Source organism: Ammospiza caudacuta, chromosome 2 (assembly GCF_027887145.1).
Source record: "Ammospiza caudacuta isolate bAmmCau1 chromosome 2, bAmmCau1.pri, whole genome shotgun sequence".
Taxonomy (NCBI): domain Eukaryota; kingdom Metazoa; phylum Chordata; class Aves; order Passeriformes; family Passerellidae; genus Ammospiza; species Ammospiza caudacuta.
In genome coordinates this window covers 30,183,670-30,200,605 of record NC_080594.1, presented here as the reverse complement: position 1 = coordinate 30,200,605, position 16,936 = coordinate 30,183,670, and the positions used below count along the sequence as shown (strand labels likewise).

Here is a 16,936-nt window from a genome sequence, read left to right as displayed (position 1 = left end):
AAAAGCATTAAATGGATAAAAATAAGTGGTAGTTGTATCAAAACCATGATTAAACTATGGAAATATTCCACACTAGGTGTCACCAGTTTAGGAATGCTGTGGGACACCAAGAAAAAAAACCAAAAATATTTGATAGTTATGTGAGCAACAATACTTGTGATGACTTTGGCTAGGAGAAAATTGTAAAGCATATCAATTGTGCTGCAGGACATAAGTCAACTGCAGGCTGTCAGGAACCAGGAAGGAATTTTCATTATGGGAGGATTACTGGATAATTATCTTATCCATGACAGTGTTCTTCCTTTAAAGTGTTTGATCTTGACTAGTGAAAGCAAGATAATGGGTCAGTTTTTTGTGACAGGGACATTATCTGGTGCCTGATGGCAATCTCTTCTGCCTGTGTGTGTTGTACCTTTCTCTAGGGATATGTTCACCTTCTTCCTAAGTGTCTTGAGCAAAGACATTTCTACTCCCTACCCTCTGTGAAAAGAAATTTTAAAGACAGCAGTCATTGGCATGAGCAAATTATTCTTGCCATTCATGCTAGACTTCCTCTTGCTCATGTTTGCTCCACTTCTCCCAGGTGATTTTCCAGGAATGACCTGAAGGAAACCCTGTATTCCTGGGACTGTAGCCCTTGTTCTTGTGTCTGCTGCTTCTCATTGTCTGAGCTGTCCATCTATTGAAGTCATGTCTCTCTTGTTCTGTCACCCCCACCTTAACACCATGGTACCTTTTGGTCCTGATACCAGTTAAATGTGCTATTTTTTTTAACTGTGTTGTTACTCTTGTGGGTAATGATGTATTTTGTGTCTCTGACTTTGTGTCTTGCAGGAAGAGCCAAGGAGCAAATCTAAGATCTGTGCCAATGTTTTCTGTGGAGCTGGGCGTGAGTGTGCAGTGACAGAGAAGGGAGAGCCAACCTGCCTGTGCATTGAGGTATGGGAGCAGCACAGGTTCTGTATCTGGGACAGGTGGCACCACCATCACCCCTCAGATGGGTTTCTGTCACTGGAAGGATCCCCTGATGGAATTAGGCTATGGCTGTTTTGAAGCAGCTGCAAAGTCACAGTGGCTCTTCAAACAGCAGGACTGTTTCCAGTGTTGTGTGGGGGAAGAGCCCCCTGCAGGGTAGATACAGTCTGGGACTCACAGCTGTGCTGCTTGCAGGACTGCCTAGGGTCTTTACACGCACAGGAGACTTTTGTTGGGAAAGCCCAGGGGGGTATGGATGTGCAGCTGGTTTGAAGGGCACTCTAGGGAGTGGTCTGTGAGCTCCAAGACAGTCTGCCCTCACTGGCGCCTTGTTTGAGTAGGTTACAAGCACCCTACTAAAAATCAGCTTTTGTAAAATGGAAATAATTGTGGTAGAGTGCTGTAAGGATGAATAGCTGTATCCAGCAGGGAGTCAGAGATGATTAGAAGAGCCTTTCCCAGCTGTAGGGACACAATGTCTCCCTACTGTGCTCTGCTCCGTGCCTTCAAAACATTTCTGCCTGGCTCCTGGGAATGGCCATGTGGCTCTTTGTTCCCCCTTCCCTCAGAGCTTGCAGCTCTGGCATGACCAGCCTGGGCACTGGAGAGTGAAATGCTCTGTTAGTAGGAAGAGAGTCTGTCACTCTGGGTAGGCTTGGCCAGACCAAAAGGGACAGAAGAGAGAAGCTCATAGCCTGAACAGTGGCACTGGTGAACTCTCTTTGCTGTGGGCTGTGCTGTTTGTTCATGGCTGATGGCTTATTCTGCCATTTGGTAGCAGAAGGGTGGAGCAGAGTCTGCAGAGAGATGCAATGGAGCCAACCAAGTGCAAGCATGGAGACCAGAGGCACAGAAGCACCTCTGGGCAGGCATGGCCACAGCACATGGAGCAGCAGTTGCAGGATTATGCTCCATATTTCTGCTGAGCACTGATTTCTCTGCAGATGTTTGCTCTCAGAAAGACTCCTGTCATGCTGGTGGTGATGGAAACTGGGATGAAGTGAGGCCTTTGAACTCACACCCACAGACTTCTCTGTGTGGGTTTTCCTGGGGTAATGATGGGTGAGTTAGCCTGTTCCAAACACAGGGCCAAGGGGACTATGCCAAGGACTTCTCCTGAGCTGGGCTATGGTTGGACTCACCGAGCTGTCCCAAGGAGGCAGGTGAAAGGCTGTGTTCTCTGGCTCTCCCACAGAAATGCAAACCTCACAAGAGGCCTGTGTGTGGGAGCAATGGCAAGACGTACCTGAACCACTGTGAGCTGCACCGTGACGCCTGCCTCACCGGCTCCAAGATCCAGGTGGACTATGATGGCCACTGCAAAGGTAACCCTGGCAAGGAGGGCTGGATACACTCTCAGGGACAAAGAGCTGGAAGGGAAGCATGGTATGATAACAAGGCAAGGCAGAGGCCTCACCAGCAAGACCTTGTCCCACAGTTGCTGAGTGGGGTAAACAAGGCAAGCCTCTGAACAGGAGCCAGATTCAAGCAAGAGTCCAGACGACCAGGCAAGCTGGCAATGATGAAGTAGGCCTGAAATCAAGTTGTGAAGTCAGGGCTGGTGACTCTGGTAATCAGAATCAAGACAAGAGGCACACAAGCTCACAGTGATGCAGCCTGTGGCGTTAATTCAGCCACAGGCTGGATAGTACAGTCCTATTGGGGACAGACTGTCTGATTCCCTGGCAGCTCTCAGCTGCAGGCAACCTTAGCAAGCTTAAGGGATATCAGCTCTTTAGTGATTATCAGCTCACTGTGATTTCAGCTCTCAGCTTGCTAGGTGCCTAGGCAGGCAGACACAGGGAGAGAGAGGAGAAGGCAGTTTAGAGTTCCACAGCGATGTCTTAAATGAATCTTCTGTGAAGGGTTCCAGCGACAGCTCTTCTACCAGAACCAGCCTAAAACAGGGTACAGGGGGATCAGAAATGGTCCAATGGCAAGGGTTAGAGGAAAGTGACCCATGGGCTTCCAGAGAGATAAGCAGGGGTCCAAAGGCAGAACTGGGGCTTCTAGCCATTCACCATGACTTGGCATTTCCTATCTCTGGGCTTCTGCTCGCCACAGGGCCCTTGCAGGCCCTGTGCCTGCTACATAGCAGGGCTGAGATCAAGGTGGGAACACAGCCACCAGGACAGAGCCTGGATCAACAGTCTATGGAAGAGAGTGGTTGTAACAGAGCTGGAGACAGGCATGGCTACAACATGATAATCACAGGCAAGGACTAGGAGTTGAGGAATCAGATATGAAATGGAGCCTCGTGGTTCACAGTTAGAGAGTTTGGATGGAGGCTCTAGGTGAGGCCAGCAGGGTCATTAAGGCCCTCATTAGTGCACTCAAAATCCTCACACCTTGACTGTGGGGGGACCTTGGAGCTATTGTCTCCCCAAGCTTCTGGGAGTGTGGCACTCAGGAGAGCAGGGCAACCTTTTGCTCCTGCTGCCTCACTCTAAGCTTTTGGATTCAGCCAGATAAGTGTCCCAGTTTAACTGCTGAGGAAAAGTCATGCTCTGAGGATAAACTCCTAAAACCAATACTATCATCCATGTTCCTAAGGAACCTCAATAACTTTAGGAGCAAGGATTTTGCCTCATTAGTGGGCCTGTTTAACTCACACACACAGTAGCTGCATGATTTTCTTGTGTTCAGACAGAGTTTCATGTGTTTAAATGTGTGCCCACTGTCTCTTACCCTGTCACTGAATACCATGGATAAAAGTCTGGTGCAGTCTTCCTCATTTCCTTCCATCAGATTTATAAACATTGATGAGATTGTCCCTGAGCCTTCAATTCTTTGGTCTAAACTGTCTTCAGTATTCCTCATGGTCCAGGGATTCCAGCCCCTCAATCATGTATGTGGCCCGCATATACCCAAAGACTCGTCTGCTTTTACCCATGGTGGGAAGAGATTTGTATTGCTTCACACTGTATCAGAAATGTCCTTTTCTGTCTTTCCATTAACAGAGAAGAAGTCTGAGAATCCAGCTGCAAGTCCAGGTAAGAAGCTGTGTCCTGTTTGGCTGAGGCCTCTGTATGAATCTGTGTGCTCTGGGAGATGGGTAGGGGGTGTGCTGGGGGGTACAGAGCTCTGTGTAAAAAGCATACCCTGAATGGGCTGTACAAGAGTCTGAGTTGATAAATCAGCTGAAAGGTGATTGCCCAGCTCTTTACTCTTGGGTAACCTTTCAGAGCTCATACATCTCCTGGGCTTTTCACTGTGCTGGGATGTCTCAGGGACTCAGCATAGACTAGGTGCAATGAAACCCAGTTTGCCCCCAGGGACTCAAACTGTGTTCATCACCCAGACTGAGGGATGGAGCACTCTTTTAAAAGGAAACTTTGCTTTAGGAGTGATGAACCAATGAGTGCAGCGGCAGAGAGTCAGGTACAGCTGAACTGCCTGTACCATCAGCCAGCAAGATGATCTTGAGTCTCTTCTAACCTAAATGATTCTATGATCACCTAAATTTTAAGTCTCTTTGATTCCCTGTGCTTGGTTTCTCCCCTTATGTATTGATTGCCATGTGTACTTAACACTGGATTTTAGGGCCATGGCTTGTCATCAGGAGAGCCTTTTCCTATTCATGACCTCTAAATACTGGAGCTGTATAATCATCAACTTTAACAGATGAGAGCAAAGTCTCACACAAACTAAAGAGGAAGGACCATGTCAGAGCATGGTCACCACCCTAAAGCAGTTTTAAAGAACTACAAAATGAAACATGCAGAATCCCTACAGAGCTGATTTCTTTAATCTCTCCATCTGCTTGTGATAGTAGTCACTGGATTCAGAAGATCGTTAGTGTGTGCAAGTGACATGAATGCACACTGATTCCTTTTCTGGCTTTGCTGACTACTGGGCAGCAAAGGTGTGACAATTCCCAGCTAGGCTTTCAGTTTTGTTTCTAAATTACAGTTTGTATTAGCACACAAAGTGATAACTGCTCTGGAGAAACCTGTGACACTGGCAAGCACTGTGAATGAATAAGCCCAGCCTGACCCCCTCTCATTTCCAGTCAGAGTGGACAAACCAGGGCTTTGAAGAAACAGTATTTCCTGAGATAATAGGCCCTAAAATTCAAGTCTTGGAGACAGAGTGGTAGAAAGGCTTGCTCAGTCTAGTCTTCCCCCTTGCAGAGGATAGAGGTTTTGGTATTTTAGGGTTGACAGCTGAATGACAATTCTACGCAGTGTCGGGAAGCCTGGGGACATTGTCAGTCACCTTCCTCCCTCAGTCTGGGACTCTTCACACCAAGATGAGTCAGCTCCGGGTTGTTCTTCCACAAGCTTCAGGAATGGGAAGGAAGAGCTTTGGCAGGAGTGTTGTTTTCCAGCCGTGCCACATGGTAGGAGTGTTGTTTTCCAGCCGTGCCACATGGTGTCACCAACAGCCCATCCACTATTCAGCACATGTCAAATCTGCTTGGGTCTGGCAGTGATGTAACCCCAAGGACTGGACCGAGGGGCTGCAAGCTGCCATCAGGGCGAGCTGGCTGCCTTTTATTTCCAGCCCTCTCTTTGTGATCTCCCTGCACCCTGATTTCTCTCACTCTTGTTTTTCCTTCTGCTGCACTGTCTCCCATCACAGTTGTCTGCTACCAGTCGGACAGGGACGAGCTTCGGCGCCGGGTGATCCAGTGGCTGGAAGCTGAGATTATCCCAGATGGGTGGTTCTCCAAGGGCAGTAACTACAGTGAAGTCCTGGACAAATATTTCAAGGCAAGTAGAGCAGCACCTGCCTCAAAGCCCAGACAACATTTCTTGCCTTGCCACTGCATGACAGCTGCTGTGCCCCCAGCTGAGAGGCTCCAGTGTGTGATGTGCCTGTTGAGCTGGGGACCAGAGGGATCTGATAAGTCCTACAGCCTGATGTGTTATGGGCTGCCTGCAGCAGCCACTGACTGAGACATTGACACAGTTTGTGACAACCAGATGTGGAGCATCTCTGATTCCTGGTGTCTGATCTGCCCTGGGGAAAAGGAAGAGGACAAGCCTCATGTGCCTGTAGCAGAGTAGAGAACTAATCTTGGATAAAATGCCAGAGGAAAAGAGGTGAAAGTGCTGGAAATGCAGGAAGCTGTGGCAGGGGCTGCTGATTTTTTGGTCTAGATAGTGCCAAGGCCATGCTGAGGTGGGTATAAGGGACATTTGGGGGCTTCAAGGAATATGTCCCAGTTGTGGCTGAGAGCTGGCAGTTCCCTAGTACTCTGTAGAGTGAAAGCCACTTGAGTCTTGGGCCTTGCAATAATCCTGTTCCTCCCTCCTCCCTGTCAGTCTATCCCTCAGCCCATCTGCACCCCCTTCTGTAACCAGCAGATCCCAAGCTTCTCCCATGCTCCTGCCACATGCACTGCTGTGTCCCTCCCCCTCATGCCTGGCTCCTGACAGAGACTTCAAAGCATTCAGGATGGAGCTGGAGGAGCAGGTGGGGAAGAGGGGAGAGCATTTAAATCATGAGCTGTTGACAGCCAGAGATTAATGGTGCCTGACATGAGTTAGCACTGCAAGCAAATTTGCCATGGCAATGGCACCCCCTGGTGAGACAGAGGAGCGAGCTGGTCCCCTCGCTCCACAGAACATCCTCACATTTGCAGTGGAAATCCACTGCCCTGGGCACTCCTGTCAGTGCCTGCCAGCACCAAAAAGCAGCAGTGTCCTGTGTTAGTCCCACTGCCTGCAAATATGCTGTGCCCAGCCACTTTTGCAGGGTCTCCCCAGGTCATGGGCTTTGCTGAAATGCATGAGCCAGCCATGGGCTTGTTCCACTGTCACCACACACCCACTGTCCCCACGCCTGTCAGCGTGCTGGTGATATCCTGAGGCTGAGCTCAGAGGCAGGCAGCCTCACGTTCTCTTTACTGTCCCACTTTTTCTGGAGCACTGATCCCAGCCACTGGGTGGGAGATGTTATGGCAATGAAATACCTCTGCTCGTTCCAAAGGGAGAATTTCCATGGGCAAGGTCAACAGTATGAGGTTCAGTAAGGGCAAGTGTCGGGTCCTGCATTTGGGTCACAACAATGCCAGGCAGAATTACAGGGTGGGGAAACAGTGGCTGCAAAGGGGGGTGGTGGAATCACCATCCCTGGAAGGGTTCAAGAAACACCTGGATGTGGCACTTGCTGCTGTGGTTTAGTTGATAAGGTGATGTTCAATCAAAGGCTGATGATCTTGGAGGTCTTCTCCAACCTTAATGATTCCGTGATTCTCTATCAGGTGGTAATCCACCTTTTCAACTGCCTTATTCTTTAAGCTTTGAAACATTTTTAAAGCAGAATTCAGAGTTTTGAACAACTTGGGACAAATCAAGGCAAAGCAAACTAAATGGCTTCAAACACACAGAAATTTGTGTCAGCAACATATGTCTGCTGTTACTGGAGGAATTTTGTCCTGCCAAGCTGTGGGGCTCTTCATGCCCTGCATTCCTGCAAATGGCCTGATTCCTGTGCTGCATGTAGGAAACACTGGAGGCATAGTTGAAATGAAGCTTTTCCCTTTTCTCCTTGATGGGAAGGTTTGTAGATGTGGCATTAAGCTTTTCCCTCCTGCAAGCCTGACTTTGGGGCTCACTGGGATGTGCTTTACTTGTCACGCAGGTCATGACCTTGAAGGACATTATTTCAAGAGGAGCAAGACTGGTAGTAGGAAGCTGCTCCATTTTGGAGAATCTCTGTGGGAATGCCCTAATGTAGACCATAACTTTGAAAGGCAAGAAAACTCACTTAACAGTCTGGGTCATTAAGAGAACTGCAGTCATTTTCATAATAAAAAGCAGCTTCAAAGTCTAGTGGAAGTTACCATGTGGAGCAGTCACACAGGATTATTTCCCTAGTCCTAGATGTTTCTCCTGAAACACACAGAGGTAACAACAGGCAGTGTGTATTCCAGCATTCCTGAGAGCACTGCACAAGGAGCCACAGTGACCTGCCCCAATCACACAGCAAAAATTAGGTGGCAGCAGTCTGTGTGCAGGATTAATTTTCCCTTCACAGCAATGCAGCTGTCTCTGAGGGGGCACAGCAGATCCTGCTGAGTGCCCAGTGCTGTGGTGTCACATCTCCAAACAGGAAAGCAAAATGCAATTACTTCTTTGGGAGTACAGCCAGGATTTTGGGGCTAAAGCTGCTGCTCTTCAGTGCCAGGAGTCTTGTCAGGACCTTAAGAAGTTGAGGTGTTGTGCTATTGCATTAAATTTTTTCCCTGGTATCAGCAGAAAATTGCTTCCTGTGATTTTTCCCTTTTGTCACTGTCAGAGTCCAGGCACAGCTTTGGATTTACCCATATTGGAAAGCTGACACCTCCTTGAATGCAGCTGGTCTGCTCCAAGGCAGGAGGTATATAAGAAAGCTAAGAGCTGGCTGAAACAAAGAGAAGAAATAGGGTTAGAGCCATAAATCAAGCAGCAGGAGGTGAATGAGAGGCAGTGTAGCTTATCTGTGAGAACAAGGCTAGGATCATTTCTCTCTTATTCTGAGGCTAATGTGGATATGTTGCTGCTTTCCTCTGAGCCTCTTTCTTTGTGAAAAACAGGGATAATGGAACTTGTCTCACTAAAGCTTCAAAATGCTATGTAGGTATGGAAGTGGAAGAAGGAAGGGGTGCTTTGAACAGATAAATGAGAGCTTCTCACATCTTCCCATCTTCCCCTACAGAGCTTTGATGATGGTGATTCTCGCTTGGACTCCACTGAATTCTTGAAGTTTGTGGAGCAGAATGAGACTGCCATCAACATCACCACCTACATGGACCAGGAGACCAACAAGTTGCTCAGGTGGGCAGTGGACAGGATGCCAGAGGGAGGACCGGGGGGAAGATGTGGTAGAATGGAAGATGAAAATTCACTCATGGTAAATATCAGCTAGGGCTTGCACTGGCAGAGTTAACTGTGTAGGAAGTGGCTTCCACCTTAAATAGGTGTGAACACACAAGAGGAGCAGTCCTGTCTCTACCCTTCATGTTAGGCATGTATTCCAATCCTCTTTTGCCCTAAATGTAGCACTTGTGCAGCCAGAAGGGAGTTGGGTAACAGAAGATTTGTCATCTTCTTTCTATTTCCTAATAAATTAGCTTTCCTGGGGACTGCCCTCTCCTTTTGCCTAATAGCTACATCCAGTGCAAGGAAGATGGTGGGAAAACACCATTCATAGGCCGCTATGGTTTGAGAGGCTTCCCTCTTTCTTTGTCTGCCACTGTGTGAAAAAAATGCTGCTTGTGGTTATGCTGTGCTTGCATCTCTACTTGTGTGACTATGCAGATGTCAACAAATGTGGATGTCCCATTCCTGCTGTTCTCAATATCCCCCCACTGCCCAGCCCGCTGCCAGACAGAGTATTTTGTGACTGTTCTTCTTTTCTCTGTATCCCATGAGGTTTCCTTAGAGAAGCCACTTGTGCCAGACATCTTGGAGTCTCCCTAGTTATTACTGGTTTTAGTCACCTGCACTCTGAAGACAGTGGAGCAGGCACTGGCCTAGCACAGCCCTGTGCAGAACAAGCCTCTGTGTTTCCTTTCAGGGGACTCTGCGTAGATGCCCTCATCGAGCTGTCAGATGAAAATGCTGACTGGAAGCTCAGCTTCAATGAATTTCTCAAGTGCCTCAGCCCATCCTTCAACCCACCAGAGAAAAGTAGGAACTCCTCACTTATCTTGGGGAACAAGAGGGGTCCTGGGAAGGGAGGAAAGAAAAGAGATCAGCTTCAGGCTAGACATCGGGTGCTGTAACTCCACAGCCAGAGATAATTTTAATATATGCCTGCCTCTTTTCCAACAGCACCCTTTTTCCCTGCATTGTTGAGAGTACTGCTTTTACTGTCCCAGAGCTCCTGCAGCTCTTGTAATAAGAAAGGTTTGGATTTTAGAAGCAAGGACATAGGTTGAATGGGTATGGTATGCTTGTAAGATCAAGGCATGTATTTAACAGTGCAGAGGTCAATCATGTGAGGAGTTCATGGCCAGATAACTTAGGAAAGTCAGACCAGACCAAAGTCCTGCTATGCTCTGCCTTTCACAGAGAGAGCCTCCCTGATGACCATCTCAAAGTTCACTATCCTTCCAAATAATTTCCCCAACTTATCCTCACCTAGATCAGAATAACCCAAGCTTTCATTTCAGGAGTTCTTTTCTTTGTGTAACAAATAAGGAAATTCAAACAAATCCAACACTGAGATTTCATTTGGAATTGAGAAATTGAAATGTGTTCTTCTGATGAAGAAAAACAAAGGATTTGACTTTCCCAAATTATATTTTGGCTGATTTCACTCACCAAATTCAGCATGAATATTTTAGTTATGAGGAAACTTCTGACGGTTGGGGGAAGGAAGGCTTCCCCTTCAACCAAGGCATCTCCAAAGTATGTTTCCTTTAGCCTGCTCACTCTCTCACAAGCACTGCCTTTGTTTTGTGCCTCTTCAGAGTGTGCCCTGGAAGATGAGACCTACGAGGACGGAGCAGAGACCCAGGTGGAGTGCAACCGCTGCGTCTGCGCCTGTGGGAACTGGGTGTGCACCGCGATGACGTGCGAGGGTCCGTATCTCCCCAGAAAGTTACTGTGTGTGGGTCTGGACAGAAGAATTCTCACTCTGTGTCCTTCCAAAGGCACCAGCTATCCAGGGTTCTTCTCTCTCCAGCTTTTCCTCAGCTTCTCCATGGCTGGTTTCTGCATAACCCTCACTTGTTCCATGTTAGTCAAACCTAAGCTGGTACTGTTCCAGAGGTCAGAAATTATGTAACTGGGCTCGGGGCAATGCTGATGGGGTTTGTAGTTTGGATTTGGTGTCATGAAAATTCAGCACAAGTCTTCCAGACTAGAGCTACTCTGCATCCTGCTGGTGCAAACCAAATAGGTCACTGGCTGCTACTGTATGTGTAGGCGTGAGCAAGTCAGGATACGTGCCCATATCCCGTATGCCCGTATCTGTGTTTATGGAATTTGTAAAAGAGGATCTAGGATCCTGTCTTGATCAAGAGGGGATATAGGAACCTTCATCCAATGCCAAGAAAGCACTTTAGCTTCTTGCCACAAAAACTGCAGAATAATGCTGATGAAGGGAGATGGTGCTATAGTAAGGGAGGGTTGTTTGTTCCTCTTTTGGAAGGCCCTTAAACTTGCACAGCCAGGTACAATTGTGAGAGGTCGTGGTGCAGTTGTGAACAACAGCTCTCTGTTTCACCTTCTCACACATAGTTCAGGGCCAGTGGAATGCCACCTTTTCCTTGTGTTGGCAAATGTATGGGTCCTTCCCAAGGAGCCACATCCATCCTCCCAGCATCGTGCTGCATTTCTCTGGCCTTCTCCCCTAGAAATTCAGTCCTTGCTGCATTTTTATATCCTTCTTCCCTAGAAACCAGGCCCTTGCAGGAGCTTTATTTCAGTGCTGTGTGGGACCTGCCAGGAGTATACTGGTTCAGATCTATAGCTTGGGCAGAGTAGGAGAGAGGGAAACAGCAGCAGTGTGTACAGAGCTTTTCATGTTTATCTGATCTTCTGCAGCAGAGGCTTCAGGATCACCTCAGCTCAGACTTAGCTGTAGCAGCAGGAACTCACCTGAGAAAAGACAACTGTAGTATTAATAGAGCTGCCAGAGGAGCTTCATGTAGGTGTCATAGATAAAGCAACAGAATGAGAGACTCTTTTTGTTGCCTCCCCAGAAACAACCTTCAAAGTTGCTATGCAACACCTGTTCTTGCTGCCTACTTTGTTCCCGGCATCCATGACAGAAGCATGCAATGGCATAACGATTCCTTGACTTTCTGCCCATGTCAGAGCAGCAGAGGAGTTAGAGGCTATTGTTAGAGGAATAATGAAACTGAAGAATCAGATCAAACACATCAGCAAGTTACATCTTCATTGAGTAAAATTACCTCTTCATTAGATATCAGTTATTGTACTTAGGTTGCACTGAGCTTCCATTTATTCCCTTCAAGAGGCCAAGATGTTTGAGCTAATTATAGGTGTTTCTTTTCAATAATATGCAGCCTCTTCTACATGGCTTTATTATCAGTCACATGGGAGGGAGAGACAGGGACAGATTGTACACTCAAGTTGTGAAGTCCCAGGCAGCCACAAGGCCTGTTCTCTTTCTAAATAGCCAACCCATACCACCCTCCAGCAAAGGCTTCCTAAGCTTGAGGGATGCTGTGCCTGACCTGCCTCTCTTTGTTCTTCATGGTTCAGCATCTGAAATTTGCATCCCCTATTTGTGAAACACTAAACTCCATTTCTGCTTCTAGGGAGGAATGAGAAGGTGCCTGCTCAGAGACACCGACCTGATCAAGATTTGACTGAGGAGGAGATGGCCAGATACGTTCAGGAACTGCAGAAGCATCAGGTCAGCATGAAGCTGGGAAGGTCTGCTTGCACTGAGCCTCCTCTTGCCAGATGGGTTCCTTCTGTTTCTGTCACTTGGAGACTTCTAGAAGTAGAAGGGAGTAAGAGGTAGAAGGAGGAGCAGAGTAAATCTCTTGCCTGTGGGGACAAGATCAGGTGTGGGGCTTTCAGCTACAAGCCAGTGTTGGCACTGTCTGTGGATGGATCAAAGACTTCAGAGCACTACCAATTCCTGTGTCAATGTAGAGCTTCACTTCTGTGCTCTCTTTTCTCTAGGAGACGGCTGAGAAGACCAAGAGAATGAGCACCAAGGAGATGTAAGGGGCCTCCACAGCGGAGGAGCCCAGGAGGATGGGCCCAACCTGCCATCCTGTCCTCCAGTGCTGATCTCAGTATGCACAAGTGTCTGCTACAGTTGCCCAGTCACAGATATTTACATGTATAGCGATGGGTTATTTGTTTTGTAATACACAAAGAATGGGGCCAGGAAAGGGGAGCAGAGCCCACCTGTTCAGGGAGCTTCATTGCTGGGACCTTGGAAGGCTGGGAGGGACTTAGAGCAGCCTCTGGGGCCCATCCCCAGAGCAGAGAGCTGCTCCCTCCAAAAGCTAACAGGGATTTCTTGTTCCTCTGGATCTGGGGAAAGGATGGAGGTCAATGCTGGATAGAAAAGCTTTCAGTCAATACAATTGTCAGCACCACCCTTGGCTGCAGAGATACAGGCCTGGCAGTTTTGTGGCTGAACACGTGTGCTGCAGGGCACCACTATCCAAGGACCTTACCCTTTGCTTCGAGCTCCTCAAAGCTAGTCAGCCTGGTGTGACACCTGGGACTCGTGGTGCCATGCTGGCATAAGTCCAGCACATTCCTCCTTGCTTTCCACCAGACTGTCCCCAGCAGCTCCTCCAGTACACTGTGGGCTCCAACACAACATGGTTCCTTTTGACCTCATCTCACTCTTTCTCTCCCTGCCCCCTCCTTAGAGGTGCTATCATATTTTTTTTTATCACATTCACATGCTGACTCCCCTTTTTTTTTTGTTTCGGGTTTTTTATTATTTTATTTCCTATGGTAGTGATTCAGCTTTTGTATGTTTTGTAGCTCTAGATCTTTCAAGAAAACCCAGCGTGTGGGTTTTTGTTGTTGACAGTGCTGTAATGCCCATGCACAGTTTGTATTGCACTGTGCTCAGCTGCCACAAACACCACAGGCAAATTGTGAGCCTTGCACTACAGGGTATTTCCCAGCTGGGGGACAGCAGTGTCCCTCGTGGGAAGGAGAGACAGGGTTGGATGTAATTAGTTTCACCAGACACAGATTGCCACTGCAGCTCTCTAGCTCTCACTCTTGTAGCTAGCATTGATTGTGTGCTCAAAGTCTGTGCTCGTGCCTCTCTAAATTGCTCAAAGCAGTCTAGAGACAGAGGGACCAGGCAATCCCATTAGTACAGTATCTTAAAGCTTAACTATGCAGAAAACTGTTTAGTTGTGCTGTTGGCATCATCTTGGGCTTTTCACCTTCCTCTGGGGTGAGGCAGCAGCGTTATTCTTTGATTCCAGGTATGAGTTTGGAGTCAGGGCTGGAAGCCTCATTACTGACACATTTCTCAATGTCATTATCAGACCACCTTTGAGCCCTCTCACATTCCTTCGTGGGTCAGTTTCATCCCACATGTTTCTCAGAGCATTGATCCTACATGTAAATGAAATGCTCTTTTGTTGATAGTCACCTCTGTAGCCTGAAGCTCAGCTGATTTTCTTATGCAGCTGTCAAATGTACTTCATGCACACCTGAACATCCATGTTCCATTCATGCCTGTGCTGTGCTTCCCAAGCAGTTGCATATGCCCTGATCCACTACTTGTGACTTCCATCTTTCTGCTTGTGAGCAACTTCAGCAGTTGTTGCTGTGTATCTTGCAGCCCCTATTGCTTGCTCAAGCAAAATTCCACTTGCATCTGCAAAAGCATGTCCAGTTTGAGTGAAGATCAGCAGGACTTGAGTCCCAACCTCCCCTTCTTGCACAGTGCTTTTCTTAAAGAGGAGGAATGAATTGGTACCTAGAAGTATAGGAAAAGAAGAAAGCTTGGTCCCTCCTGTGCTCTTTCCCATGAGCCAGATGTGTTAAAGGCTGTCTGGTCTTTGAGCTGTTTTCCTGATGTGAAGCCAGAGGACTTGCATTAACTTTGACATCGTGCCACTTTTCCAGTGAGAGCTATAATGTACCCTGGCATTGGGGTTTTGGTATCATAAATACAGGAGACTGTTTTTTGGGTTTTTTTCTCATGAGGGCCTGGACTTGAGTAGCTGTCACCTGTGAAGGTGAGAGGAATGAGTCCATGTGAGCTGAGGGTAATGTGCACAATGCTACACTGGGACAGAATAATTGTGTTCTGGTGGCACTGGAAGAAGTGGTTGGTGAAATAGGAGCACCCATTAGGCATAGGCTTGCTCCTTCCCAAGACTATGAGTGAAAGGGCTTCATGTGCTGGATCTGGAGTCACAGGAACATTGTTAATAATGTTTTGCTTTATTCCAGCCCTGCTCTAAAAGGTAGTTAGTGCCTCCCAGATCACTTCCTTCCAGCTTGGGTTGTTAAAGTGCCTTAGAGAAAACACAACAGCTTGCCTTAAAGGCTTTCCCTGGACAGGGATAACATCTTGTTCAGTCAGGAATATCTCCAACTGTGAAAACCAGAGCACGTGCAGGAAGGGGAGGCAAATGCATGGCTTCAGGGCTTCTGTAGGCTGCACTGTGCCGTGTTCTCTGTCCCCTCCTGCCTGCTGTGGCTGTGCAGCCATGTGGATGGGGGTGGCTGCTGGGGCAGCCAGAGATGTGTGCTGGCAGCTGAGGTTTACAGAGCTTGCTCTTGCACTGAGGGCGGAGGGACGGGCTGCGGTCTCCGGCAAGCGGAGCTCTCCAAGAAGCCATACAACATATCCCAGGGTAGCCTAGGGCAGCAGCTGGGAGTGCAGCAACAGTGCCTCTGCAAGGAGCTGCTGCTGCCTCTGAAGCCTTTCCTCCTTGTGCCCCCACAAAGGGACATGGTGGAAAGCGGGGCCCCTTATAAGGGCAGCAGTTCTCAAAGGGGACCAAAACATCTCGGCAGCGCAGACTGAGCAATGCTCAGGCTTCTGCAGGCTGGTCACTCACAAACTCCTGCAGGCTGCTGGGGAAGGAAGTGCTGAATTTCAGCCATTGCCCTCTGGGACGATAGCTGTACAGACTACAAGGGGCAGGGAAGGTGTTTTGTTTTGTTTTTCCTGAAAAACCAAATTTAAGCAACAAACAAAAAAAGTCCCACTCCTCCCTTTATATTCCCTCCTGTATGTGTGTGAAATTTATCAGTATTCCGTAGGTTTCCTTAGTGCACTTATTTTACTTGATTTTGTAATTTTTTTGAAGCAGGGGGGTTTGGATATTACTGCCAAATAAATGAAACAAAATTTCAAAAATAACACTTGTTTGGTTTATTTTTCACAAGCCACACAACTTGTTTAAAAAAAAAAAATCTGTCTTTGCACATTCATACACAGATCTCAGTGTGTTAAACAAATGTAAGACATGACTGTTTCTGTTTTATAGAATCAGGGGAATCAGGTGGAAAGAACCCATAAGCAAGCAAAAACAATAACTAAAGGCCTTGAGAATGTGACTGAATAGTGAAATAGCCTTCAGTGGTGGTGAATGACAGGAGGAAGTGCCCTACTGTTTATTCATCTCCCCAGCAATGCCACTGCCGTCAGTGCTTCTGTGCAGATAATGGTCTGACAGAAGAGAAAGATGCCTTGCTTTGTTCCACTTGGTGTGCTCCTTCCAAAGCTGTTTACAAAAGAAAACCAAACAACTCACAAACATTGGCTCCTCCATGTTGTTTTTCACACCAAATGGCCTCTTTAGCATGGACCAGCTGCTGCACATGCAATTCTTCTGTGGCATTCCCTGCCCGTTCACTGCTCAACTGCAAAGTGAGGCTGCTTTATTACTGCAATTTCTACTGTGAGGATTCCCTGGGATTTTAAGAAGAAATGAATGGAAGCAGCAGCCACAAATTTAGCTAGGTAGCACTACAAATATTTTGCCTTGTGCTCCATGCATATTTACTGAAGCAAAGTGGTTTTGAGGTGGGAGAGAGGAAAAGCAAAAATTCTGTTGCCCGCTGCTTGTAGAGGCCTGGGAAAAACTCTGACCTGTTTATGGAGTTGTGCATATCTGAGTATTAAATTACTGCACTATACCCTTAATCACAATTCTCCAGAGCTGTTAAGCTTCAGGTTGAGAAATAGGCTATTTAAGTGATAGATCAAGAGACTGAACTGCATTTGTAAGGTATTTATTAACTTTAGCTCTGAAGACAGGAGCAGACAGACCTATAATAAGACTCAGTCCTGAACCATGTTACAGGACACACTTTGAGGAGAGCCAGGCTTAAAGCACTACAAAAGACAAAAGCAAAATCCAGATGACCTTACTCTTGTGCTTACGTAAACTGTCCTAGAACAGCACAGTATTTGTAAAGTGGGGAAAATTATGTTGCTAAGAAGTTAATAATACTGGTGAGGTGTCTGTTCTGCAGCTATCTCTGAGTTCACATCAGGGCTTATACTTGTGAATCCACAGACTCTTGGAAAACAAATGAAA

At 47.3% G+C, this 16,936-nt stretch overlaps 1 protein-coding gene across 1 annotated transcript in view; it reads left to right on the top strand.

Annotated features, from left to right (window-relative positions):
* The window catches only part of FSTL1 (follistatin like 1), a 53,675-nt gene extending 37,922 nt beyond the window's left edge, over positions 1–15,753 (top strand). The window contains exons 3-11 of the mRNA XM_058822411.1: positions 835–939; positions 2,171–2,300; positions 3,936–3,968; positions 5,560–5,690; positions 8,623–8,741; positions 9,484–9,596; positions 10,382–10,492; positions 12,200–12,297; positions 12,573–15,753. Of these exons, the coding sequence (XP_058678394.1) occupies positions 835–939; positions 2,171–2,300; positions 3,936–3,968; positions 5,560–5,690; positions 8,623–8,741; positions 9,484–9,596; positions 10,382–10,492; positions 12,200–12,297; positions 12,573–12,617 (885 nt within the window). The 3' untranslated portion in view covers positions 12,618–15,753. The remainder of the gene's footprint in view (positions 1–834; positions 940–2,170; positions 2,301–3,935; positions 3,969–5,559; positions 5,691–8,622; positions 8,742–9,483; positions 9,597–10,381; positions 10,493–12,199; positions 12,298–12,572) is intronic.
* Positions 15,754–16,936: the final 1,183 nt, after the last annotated feature.